At 41.8% G+C, this 12,556-nt stretch overlaps 1 protein-coding gene across 4 annotated transcripts in view; it reads right to left on the bottom strand.

Moving 5' to 3' along the window:
• Window positions 1-10,491, bottom strand: part of ATRN (attractin) — a 158,318-nt gene extending 147,827 nt beyond the window's left edge. For all 4 annotated transcript variants that reach the window (XM_059898407.1, XM_059898408.1, XM_059898409.1 and 1 more), the window contains exon 1: window positions 9,953-10,491. In XM_059898407.1, the coding sequence (XP_059754390.1) occupies window positions 9,953-10,335 (383 nt within the window). In that variant the 5' untranslated portion in view covers window positions 10,336-10,491. The remainder of the gene's footprint in view (window positions 1-9,952) is intronic.
• Window positions 10,492-12,556: the final 2,065 nt, after the last annotated feature.

The raw sequence follows: 12,556 nt of genomic DNA, 5'->3' as shown, positions 1-12,556 counted from the left end.
GAAAATAAGAATTTAGGCAAAAAAAAAAGGGACACTGCAAAAATTGACTGTCAAAGAAGACCCTAAATACGTATTTTTAAAGAGTGAGAATGGTTAACAAACTGCTATAAAATTTGCAGGTACCCAATAAATTTTGTAAAGTAATATCATGGGTTTTTTCAGTAACTCTATTTATAATACACCAGAAATGACATTCTTTGCAACTACATAAAGACATTTTTAAAAAATGGTGTATGTCAACTGCATGTCAACCTAAAAGTATTCAAGGAAGTAAATAGAATTTTTAAATATTTTGGAGGTGCTTCAAAAGTTTGAAGATCAAAGCCCTAGAGAAAAATCATACACAGGTACACAAAGAGATATGTAAAAATGTTAATTGTAGCACTATTCGTAACAGCACAAGCTGGAAAAATCTAAATGCCCAGCAGCAGAAAAATAGGTAAATAAATTGGAATTCTGTAATGAATATAGCTATGAAATCAACTAGCACTACATTTATCAACACAAACATCTCAAAAGCATAAAAAATTAGGTTCGGGAGTGGGGAAAATAACATGTTACAGAATGATTACTTTTTATAAAGTTTGAAAACATGATCTTGTTTTTGGAAACAAGACACTGTGTGTGTGTATCTGTAGTGAAATAGAAACATGCAAGAGAAATACTAAACATCAACTTCACCACACTAGTTACCTCTGGGGAGAGTTAAGGTAAACAGATTTAGGAAGGAGTAATATAGGAACCTTGGTGATATCTGGAATATTTTATATTACACAACTTATTATGTAGTAATAATAATATTAATATGAAGGAAATTCAGAAGAGCTAGGTTGCAGGTACACAGATGTTCATTTTATTATTCTTTGTATCTCTTCCACAAGCTTAAAATATTTCATGTTAAAAGGAAGTTAAAGTTAGTTCAGAGACTGAACCAGCACCAAATACACGCACCAAAGCAACCAGTTACTCGGTCAGGGTTGGTCAGTGTTTCTCAACCAGTAGTCCAAATGATGTTCCAATTAAAAGACAGTAATGGCATCTATTAAAAGAGATGCATAAGACATGATATTTAAATACATGTTAGGGAAGGGCATGAAATGAAGCTAATTCTGCAAATTTGCCTCAAGATCATCTTGCTAAACCTTCTGATTAAAATCCTTGTGTAACTTTGTAAGATGTCTCCAGTATTTCAAAAACCAATGTGAAAGGGGAAAATTAAGTGACAATTACAGCCAGTTTGGCCTTTTCATTCAATTTTGAAAAACCATCCACACCGGAAGTATGCTATTTGCAAAGGAATGCTTACAAACAGCTGAAAACTACTATCATTTTATCATTTAGAAACAAAACACAAAAAAATTCTAAGAAATAATTTTTAAAGCACAAATGCAGGAATAACAAACATGAGGACAGGAAAGTTGTCTACTTCTATAGTATAAAGCAGAGCCAAATACAATCTCTATTTTAATATATATTCGATTCCAAAACTAAATGTCACTTTTTATTTTGTATAAATATATGCTTCTCCTTACTCAATTAATTTAAAATACATTAAACATGTGCCCACATGTTAAAGAGTGAAAAGAAATTTTTCTTTTTATATTGTGAATATCATTACAAATTGTATTCAAAATGTATGTTATAATGTTTAATAGGAAATTACTTTTTACTATTTAAAATCACCATATCAAAAATAGGATACATTTTTTTAATGCGTAATTAAGATAGTCCACAAGATTATACATTTTTGTGAAAGGATTTGTGAATCAAAAAATATAGGAAACACTGGTCAAGAGGTTACTTTTGTGTCCCTTAACAGCACCTGACACAATTTCAGCCTCTAATGCTTATAGGCTTATTAATAAACAAATTAGAAAATTCTTAATTAGAATGCAAAAAGTACCAAGAGGAATTAATTGGAAAATTCATTCAACTTAATAACTGTACACTGTTAATGTCAAATTCTAAAAAAATAAAGAGGCAATTCAGCCATAACTAAAATTAACTTCTATAAGTGAAAGAGAATTCTAGATAAGTACACACGTAAATAAATAGCCTGAATTAAGGTTCACTCAAAATGTACTTGAAAAAACAGAAAACTTAAAGAATTAAAAACTGAAAGGATAAAATCGAACCAGGGTCTCACGTGTTAAAAGAAAAGCAGTTAAAGGGATATGACATCAATAAAATGAGGAGAAAGAAAAAAGCAAGGTAAATAAAAGAAAGTCACCCTAAGGAGGAAAAATTAGAAAAAGTCAGGCTAACAATAAAGGGCCAGTTTGAAAGTATAGGGAGAAAAGGAAAAATGGAAGGAAGAAAGTAACAAAACAAAGGATTACATTAGTATATAGTATATGAATAAGAGTCACTTTTGCCACAATGCATTTGGGAAATCACAGAAAATAGTAGAGTATAAATGAGAAACAAGTTTCATAATAGGTTAGTGGCTGATGAATTTCTAGATACAATCATTAGGGAAAGTACAACCACAGTTTCATTTCAGTTTTAGAAACAAGATTGTATTTAAAGAGAAAAACCAATATGATTTCTGTTCAACCACAGTAACAGGTACCTACTTCTATATTTAATTCTCAAGATAAAGATAACCTACAAATTTATTAAATAAGTTAATCACAATTAGTAAAAACTGTTTTGATCATAAACATACTCTGCTTTTTTCCTATATATTCATCTGTCTTCTATATTGTAGTAAATAAAATGCATTTGCCTATCTTGGGAACCTTTCATAGAGGTAAAGTTTAAATGTCAGATACCTGCTTTCAAACATATTAGACAATTATATTAAGACATTCATGCTAAATTTTTCTTTTTACGCAATAAACATATTTTTACCTTTTCATCTAAGTAAACTCTTCCAGGAATCCGCCAAAAACTTGAAAGGTCTATTATGTATTTTATATACAGTTTTCACCCAAAATAACATAAATTCACACAACATAAGCACATATTTTGTTGATTCCTCCCATAATCCTCTCTTTTTTTCCCTGTCACAAAATCAAGGGATGAATAACTGCCATTCAATGACTTGGCTCTATTATCAATACACTTAATCTCAACACAGAACAGTCTTCACTGCAGTAACCTCAACATTCCACATAGTGGGTCCCTCATGGAGTGAATTTCTGATAAACTGGGGGACCAGCATCTCATTACATGATACGATATTTTCCAGACCATTCCCAATTGTCATCATCAACACTTACTGAGTATTCACCAAACAGCAGGTTCTAAGAATAGGCAGGGATGTCGCTGTCCTCACCTGCCCGGTACTGGCCCCACTTTCTGGTGACAATAAGTGTGTTTTCCGTTTTCCTTCCCCTTTCTCAGTCCTGCCATCTATGGAGTTGGACCCTCATCCCCCAGCTCCAGAGAGGTACCCAACTCAGGTCTGATCAGTCAGAACATTCCCAGGACACTAGCCAGTGACTGCTTCAGTAAAGGACAAGGGACCAACCAGCGAGACTCTCACCCTTCCTTATCTGTTACACGCTCCTAAGGAAAAGTTACTCTTTTCCAGTTTGATTTAGCTCCTGGAGACATCACATGAAGAGAGCCTGCCTGAAAGTGAGGCCAGTAAAGAGAGAAGGAGAGAGACCAACTGGTCACCTGGATCTACCCACATATGAAGCCAACAATATCCCCTGGACTTTTCTGTCACATAAACCAATAAATCTCTCCCATCTTTTCCTCTTAAGCTTGTCTGAGTTGGGCATCTGTCACTAAAAGAACTTTGATAGAAATTGTATCCAATACAATTTACAAATAGAGTGACAATTAATGAGCCTCTGAATGTGAAACTAGATAAAAAGAGCTAAAGTACAGGGCAGTGAGAACAGCCTGATCCTGAGCTGGAAATTGGCAATCCCAGTTATGCGGTATCAAAGAAACAAGTTAAAACTACTGCCCGTGGTAACTCAGGGTTTGGATCATGTGCCCAACATGACTGGAACATTGGGAGATTCAGTATTAAAAAGTCAGTAATTTAGACCATGTTGTCAATTCCAAGAGGATAAGGCCCAGGTAGGGGTAAAATAGGTGAAGGGGATTAAGAGTTACAAACAACCAATTATAAAATAAATAAGCCACAGGGATGTAATATACAGCATAAGGAATATGGTCAATAATACTACAGTAACTGTGTATGGGAACAGATAGTTACTAAACTTATCATGGTGATCATTTCATAATGTATGCAAATGTCAGATCACTATGTAGTACACCTGAAACTAACATAACATTGTACATAAATTGTATTTCAATCAAAAAACAAGAACAGGGAATTCCCTGGTGGTCCGGTGGTTAGGACTCCGTGCTTTCAGGGCAAGGGTTCAATCCCTGGTCAGGGAATTAAGATCCTGCAAGCCGGGCAGCATGGCCAAAATAAATAAATAAATAAAATAAAACAAAATAAAATAAAATACAAAAACAAAACAAGAGGATAAGGCCCAAACTCCTTGGTATGGAGTTTAATGATCTGGCCCTATGTCCCTCTGTATGTTAGGAAGGTTTCTGAGCAAGACAGTGATACATGTTCTCAGGGGATTATATGACACAGGGTAGAATGTATTCTGGAGGTGCAAGAAACCAGCCAGGGTGCAACAGAGGCAGGTCAGCAATGAGGTGAAGGGCCAGGTGCACTAGGATGGCAGCAGGAAGAACGGAAAGGAACACATTTCTAAGACTTTAGAGAAGGGAGAATAAACAGAAAGAGCAAAAGATTACTCCTAAGTTTTGACCTTTGGTTATCTAAAGTAGAATTTGCTACTGAAATAAGGAAGTACAAAGGAAAACACTATTTTTTTCAATGAGGATAAGAAGTTTGGTCTTCGATGTGGCTTAGTATGAGGTGGACAGCACAACATCCCAATAAAGATGCCCAGCAAACAGTGGAAGACAAGACAATGAAATTCAGGAGAAATAAAAGGACAAAAGACAAACACGGCAGTCATATAGGTACAGATAACTTTTTTTTAAGTCATAAAGAATATATAGCAGAACTTCATTCCTTCATTCAACAATAGTTATTGAGCACTATGTCTCAGCCACTGCTCTAGGCTCTGGGAATATAACAGTCAGCAAAACAGATAAAAATTCCTGCCTCTTGGAGCTTATATTCTACTGGGAAAAACAGACAAGTCTAAATTTGATTCATGAACACAAATTTAGGGCTTCAGGTTAATACTTCTTAGTAATTACTGTAAGCAAAATAAGTATTTATTTTACCTTATCAAATTTTATTTTCCAGAATTTTCACTTCACTAGTTAGAAAAGCATATTTATGTCCTCAGGCCAGTAGCCAGACAGATTCAAGTAAATTAAGATTTTTTTTTTAATGCTAGCTTTCCTATTGTAACAAACCTATTTTCCCTCCTTTGTTTCTCAGAGTGTTGGGATTATGTCAGCCCTTCCAACTAATGTCCATAAAGGATGACTAGACTCAGAAAAAATGAGAGGCCAAATGGTACAATGGAAAGCGTATGTTTGAGAATTAGACAAGGCCTGAGTTCAAATCTCAATTTTTCACAAGTTGTGTAACCTTGGGCAAGTTACTCTGTATCTCCAAGCTTCAGTTTACCCAACTGTGAAATGGGAATAACTTCACTTTAAGGATTAAAAAGAATAATTTCTAAAAGGCTCTTGACACAACACCTGGAAAAAATGGAGAAATGCTAGAAAAATGGAAGCAGCTATGCTGCAACTATTACTACTACTATTACTGCAATGTGCTGGGCACAAAACAGATGCTCAATAAATGCCTTTCTTTTTCTTCTATAGACAGTATTAATATCATGGGTAACTATAAGGCTCTAATTCAGCAGGTTATTGTATTCTATCCTCCCAGAAGTTATATACAGGAACTTAAAAGAATTAAATGCATATTAATTTCATAAATGAGCTTAACATCTTTATTTTCTAACTTAAACTATATTTATCCTCCAAAGAAAAATTTCGATGGTGATATCACAAGTAGAAAAACATGATTACTGAATCACATAAAAATGAATGGAAGTGGCATTGCTTTAGAAATCATCCACCAAAGATTTCATAGTTATTTTTATTAAACTGACACCATTAACCTTATCCTCTGTAATTAATCATTTCTATAGTATCTTACATTTGGAAAAAAAATTAAGTGATCTTCTAACTATGACCACACAATAATCCAAATTGTAAACAACACCCTCAGAGTTCTCCTGAAGATTAAATGGCACAATATACATGAAAATGCCTGACCGGGTCCGTGGCATGTAGTATGGACTCAGTATGATAACTTCAGTGAAATCTAACCCTCTTATTATCCTCCGTTCCTTTCAATTAATGAAAAGGACCTTATAACAGCAATTGTAACACAGGATTTATGGAACTAAAAGGCTTAAAAATCACACCAACCTAATGCTGACCCAAACCAGAAAGGTATTCATTCTAATGTCTCGAAGTTTAATAACAAAGAGGTTTGTAAGTTAAATCAAGACATATACCAACACATAATGAAAACCAACATTTCACTCTTCCCCTAAAAAATCCTACAACTAAAAATTTAATGAAAGGTTTTTTTTAAAGCCTAGAAATGTAAGTTCCTCTTACTTTCACTGTTTTTAATATTGTTTCTTTTTTTTTAAGATTTATTATTTTTTATTTATTTATTTATCTTTGGCTGCATTGGGTCTTAGTTGCAGCATGCAGGATCTTCGTTGAGGCATGTGGGATCTTTTGTTGGGCGCGCAGGCTTCACTCTAGTTGTGGTGTGTGGGTTTTCTCTCTCTAGTTGTGGTGTGTGGGTTTTCTCCCTCTAGTTGTGGTGTGCAGGTTCCAGAGCGCGTGGGCTCTGTAGTTTGCGGCATGCGGGCTCTCTAGTTGAGGTGTGCGAGCTCAGTAGTTGCGGCATGCGGGCTTAGTTGCCCGCGGCATATGGGAATCTTAGTTCCCTGACCAGGGATCGAACCTGCGTCCCCTGCATTGGAAGGTAGATTCTTTACCACTGGACCACTAGCGAAGTCCTTACTTTCCTTTTTTTAAAATGCAAATTCCAGAAGCCCACAAAATATAATGAAATTATCAGACTAAAGGTCATAACTCTTTGCCCAGGAAAGAGCACTGACACCAGCTGGAACTGGCTCAAGTGGAGTGTCCACAACAACCAGGGGAGCCCCTTCACTCATGGATGACGCCATTTGAGACAACCAGTGTCAGGACCGGCTGTTCCCCCTAACAAGTAGATTTTCTCCAATCCTCTGGACTGTCCACATGGACACTTGGACCTGCTTTCTCTATATGTAGATGACTCCAATGCTTACACCTGTCCCACAAGGCAGAAACCCTGTAAACACTCCAATCTCAGTATGTGCAAAATTAAACATCTCAAATCTGCTCCTCCTGTGTCCCTATGTCTGTTAATGGTAACACCGTCCTCTCAATCACCTAAGATAGGATCTAGTTTTCTTTCCTTCACCATCCCCCTCTCTCTTCGCAAGAGCAAGCCAGTTTCAAAGAAAGATCTGTCATTCACCGAGCACCTAACCCTGCCTCCATTCCCACAGCTTATCTCAAGTTCTCATTACTGCTGTCCTGACCCATGTCAACAGTTCCAATCTAGTTGCCCACCATCTCTCATGCTTAAAGTGAGTCCACCTTCTCTGAACATTACAGACAGACTGATCTAGCTATAATATATCCCTCCCCACCCTGTGGGCCCCCACGGTCTACTAAGGCATCCCAGATTTTCAGAACTTGAAGAACTCTCCTCTGACCCAACCATCCATTCACTTGATCGTGGAAGTTCCTCAAATTCAAAATGCTCTGGCCCCATCTTCAAAGGCCATTCCTGCTCTGGCGCCAATCTAAAAGCCTGTAATGTCATGAAAACAAGATGAACTATGCTATTCTACTGCTCACAGGCTAAAGGTCAAAATTCTCAACCCAACCAACAGGGCTCCACAAGGCCTGGCTCCTGCCTATCTCTTCAGTCTTGCCATGCTCCCCTTTGCTCTCTCTGCTCCAGCCACCTGGCTTTCTATCCATCCTCCCTCTCATCTCCAAGCTTCTGTACGTACTGGCCCCTCAGCACCTCACCTCCCATGTAGGTGGTGGCATTTCACCCTTCAGATCTCAACTCAAAAGCCACTTATTCAGACACTAACCTTACCTTTCCAAACTAAATCAAGTCCTCCGTTTGCCCCCTCCTCTTCACTTCCATAGCTTTAAGAAAAATCATAAGAAATTGATTACTGTTCCCAAGCTAGAATGTAAGTTCCGTAAGAGCAGGACTGTGTCTGTCTTGTTAACCACTATAATCTCATAACCTAACCCAGAGTAGCCCTCAACAAGTTTGTATAGATTAATGTAGTTCATAAACCAGAACATTACCCAGAACCCTAATTAAAGGTACAAGGCTGGACCTACAGTACACTAGTCTTGAAATCACTCGCTTTCTCCACAACGACAAAGAGCTCAGCTCTTCAACGTTCTCCATGTTCCCCTGAAGATCTGACATTACGTGAGTCTATAATTCTATGGTTCCAAACCTCTCTCTCGCAATTCTCTTCTATATACCCTGGCACTAGCAATACTTTACTTTCTGGTCTCCACAATTCTGTTTGCATCCTTTGTTCCATCTGAAATTTTTTTCCCAGCGCCACACTTCCAAATCCTACTATCCTCAAGTGCTCAAATCCGACGTCACCTCCTCCTCAAAATATGCCTTGTATCCCCTCAGGTAGTCACACCCTCTCTGCCCCTGAATTCCCACAGGTTCTCCCTTGCCTCATTCAGGTCTCAGATCAAATGTCATTTCAAATGAGTGCCTTCTCCTAAAGTTACCAACTGGTTATAATTGTCTATCAGGCCATCCTGACTTACTTTCTTGACAGCACTTACCATTACCTAAAATTATTTGTTCTTTTCTTTCACTTATTTATTTACTTCTTAACTGTCTGTCTCCCCACTAGAATGTAAGATCTATGAGAGCAGGGACCCTGTCCGTCTTGTTCTTCATATTTCCCCACTCTTCCACATCTGACATCAAAAAAGTTCAGTAAATATCTGCCAAAAGCATGAATGACTCTGTAGCCCTTATGATTATGGTTATCTATGTACAAATCTTTCTCTAGCTATATTCCAAACTCCTTGTGGACTAGGCCAAAGTCTGGCTAATCTATTTGTTTGTATTATCCAGAAATCCTTGCACAACTAAAGCAAATAATAGCTAACTACTAATTAATTAATGAATGATCTCTCCAAGAGGTACTACCCTGAACCAGGCCAACTCAGAACTCCATATGCTCCAGAAACCAGAGCAAACAGGAACCTCCTTCGATGCCCTCTCCATGACAGACCTTGTTCCAATCTGCCTCCTCCAGTGAGCTTCCAAAGGCTAGTTTCTTCACTTTCCTTTAGCCAGTAACCGCTGGTTCTTCTATCTCTAATATCTCACAATCCTACCCTTTTCCCTTCTATCTCCAGACAACGAATCTCTCCCAGGGCCCTGTTTCTTCGGAGTACCCCACATCTCCAATCAGTCCAGGAACTCATCAGGCTCTAGAGAACGAGGGAATGTTCAAAAGAAGTGTTTAAGGAAGACTGGCTCTCTCACCTTTTCTTTTATACCTCGTTTTTCCGAAAGAGGTCCAGTTTCAGAGACTGGCTTTGAAACTCTTCGGGATCCTAAGCTTTCGTCCCATGTAGTCCGCCGCGCCCAAACCCCTTTGGGGTGCCCCCACCCTTGCCTCGAACCTTTTCAACTTCTCTTACAGGAAGACCCCAGGCCAGAGACGATGATCTCCCCGGAAGCAAATGGTCCTCAAACACCATGGGGCGGCCCTATCCCCCCCACTTTCTGTCGGGCAGCCGCCTCCGGCCTGGGGCCGTCTCGAGCGGCCCTTAAGCCTTGGCCTCTGGCTGAGCCCTACCCTCCGACAACCCCCCCCCCACTCACCTGAAGCGGCCCCCGCAGTGCTGGCATTGCTCGCCCACCCAGCCGGCGGGGCAGACGCACTGGCCAGTGCCAGGATTGCAGCGGCCGCCGTTGACACAGGGCCGGTCGCATTCCTTGGCCTCGGCTGCGGCTGAGTCCGATACCGCCGTCGCTGCCGCCGCGGCCTCAGCCGCCCAGGGAAGCAGCAGCAGCGGCGGGAGCAGCAGCAACAGCAGCAGCCGCCGCCTCCGCCGTGGGAGGCGCAGCCGGGTCCCCAGCCCTGGCCTCCCAGCCCTGGTCGCGTCCCAGTCCCGGCACCGCCTGCTGTTCCTGCTCCCGGGCGCTGGCGTCGCCACCGTTCTCCTCCTCAGCCTCGCCTCAGTCGCCGCCGCCGCCGCCACCATCTTCCCGGGGCTGAGACGGTGCCCCACGAACACATATACACACACACACACACACACACACACACACACACACACACACACAAACACACACACACGCGCGCGCGCGCGCGCACCCGCGCACACCACAGGGCACGACCGGCTCTCCTTCGCCTGGCCGTGCGGGGCGGGGCTGTGCGGACGGTGGCTCGGGCGGTCAATCCTGAGGGCGGGGCCAGAGCTGCGCGGGAGGCGGGGCCGGCGCATGCGTGCGTGGGCGGGGCACGCGCGGCCCTGGAGGCGGACCGCTAACGCGGATTCTGGGCTTAACCGAGGCCCTTCCGACCTCTATAACGAAGCGCCTTACTGCTCTAGTTTTATTCCTTCGCCCGGCGAGGCGGCCCCTGCGTAGCGGTCCTGAAGCACCCTATTCCCGTTGGCTGCCTCGGATCCGGTCCCTCTGCTAACCAAGCCGGCACAGTTGAGCGCTGCGGTCCCGAAGACCCCGGCGCCGGTCATCGCTCTACCCCAACTCTCGCTGCGGGGCAGAAAGGGCCTAGGAGTCAGCGTCGTGGTGTGACGCTAAGTGCGGTACTGTAGCAGTGCTGCCTTTGAGCCTCTGCTTTGTCTTCTGTTGTATAGGGTTAACGAAAGACACGTAGTGCGGCCTCCCTTGATACAGGCTGATTAAGTAGCAGACCAGACCACACATCTTTAATTCTGTACAGGAAGTTTGAGGTTACCTTGCTCCCCACTATTTGCCCTCCAATCATCTCTGAAGAAAGGGCAGCATAAAATTAGGAACTGGAGCATCCCCCCTCTCCCCCCCTCACACACAGTAGTGCCCCTGGAGCCCTTCTTGTCAGGTAGTTTGTTACTTTGGTGCCCCCCAGTGAAATATGCCTCCTGGCGGTACAACCTTGTGTGGTCCCCGACCCTGGGATCTGGACGGACCTGTGACTCGATTTCACTGAAGAAGAATGTGGGGCAAGTGATGATGTGCCGGTTCCAGTTCTGAGCCTTTAAGAACAACCTAGCAATCTTGATTTTGAGCTCTTGGTAGCCCTGAGCTGCAGCTGCTCTTCCACCTTGCTGCAGAGAGACCACATGGAGGAAAAGCAGGAGCCCAGTTATCACCAAGAACTGAGATCCCAGACACAAGAACCTGGTGGACCCATCCCAGCTGAGGGACAAAGTCACTGAGGGAAGAAGTCATTGTTCCAGCCATCTGGGCCGTTCCACATTACGTAGAACAGAGAGAAGTCTTTCCTACTATACCTTATCCAAAATCCTGAGACATTATAAACTGGCTGCTGTTTTAAGCCTCCGAGTTTTAGAGAGGTTTGTTACTCACCAGTAGATAACCAGAACATTGTCTGACATAAGCCTTGTGGTGGGATGAATATTCCCATGGCAGCTATCTCATAGTTTGGGCACCTTGCAGTCCGTGGGAAACAAAGAAAGGCCCTCATGTACCTGTGAAGCTTCTCTTCACAGAGCACAGAATTCTAAAATTCTACGATGTTCCTCATAGCCAGGTCCTGACCTTCCTCATTCTGCATCCCCTTAAGCCTGGTGAAGCTGAACTGCACAACAGCCAGCTCTCCACCCACACATCCCTCCTATTCCTACGTGAAACCTGTTGTTCAGCCTGGGCCCTAGCACTGGCATTCTGGTTTGCAGGTTATGTTTTGCTGCAGTTTCCTACATGGGGATGTGCAGGATGAGACAGGAAAATGGAAGACATGGCCCTACCATGGGACAGGCTGACATGGAGCCATGCCCTGGCCTCAGGAGGCACTGCTCCTCCAGGCCAGAAGTGGAACCAGTCTATTCCACCACTCCCCACAGCAAAACTGAGCCCAGGCTGTGAAGTTTCATGTGACTTTACCAACACTTGAGGTTAACAGGAAATGGCTCGCGTCTACACAGCAGCAGTATGGCTGCTCTCCAAAGCTCTCAAACCTTGCTGCAGCAAACATTCTTTTTCTTACTTCTTTAATCTACTCCCTTCTCTGGTTCTTTTTCCTTAGCCTTCAGACATGCTCAAATTATCTTATCCTTAAAAAACAAAATCTTTTCTTGTGACAGAAAGTATTGATATTTTCTTTCTCCTTTACTGTTGTTGTCAGAGTCCACTACACTTTCTGTTTCTGTACGGTGCATTAAAGATGGCTACAAATTCTTTTACACTATTTATATGGGGAGGTGGGGACTAATCCCCCCACTCCTTGAATCTGGGGTG

The sequence above is a fragment of the Balaenoptera ricei genome, chromosome 15 (assembly GCF_028023285.1).
Source record: "Balaenoptera ricei isolate mBalRic1 chromosome 15, mBalRic1.hap2, whole genome shotgun sequence".
NCBI lineage: Eukaryota > Metazoa > Chordata > Mammalia > Artiodactyla > Balaenopteridae > Balaenoptera > Balaenoptera ricei.
The sequence above is the reverse complement of the archived record's forward strand: the minus strand, read 5'-3'. Positions and strand labels throughout refer to the sequence as shown.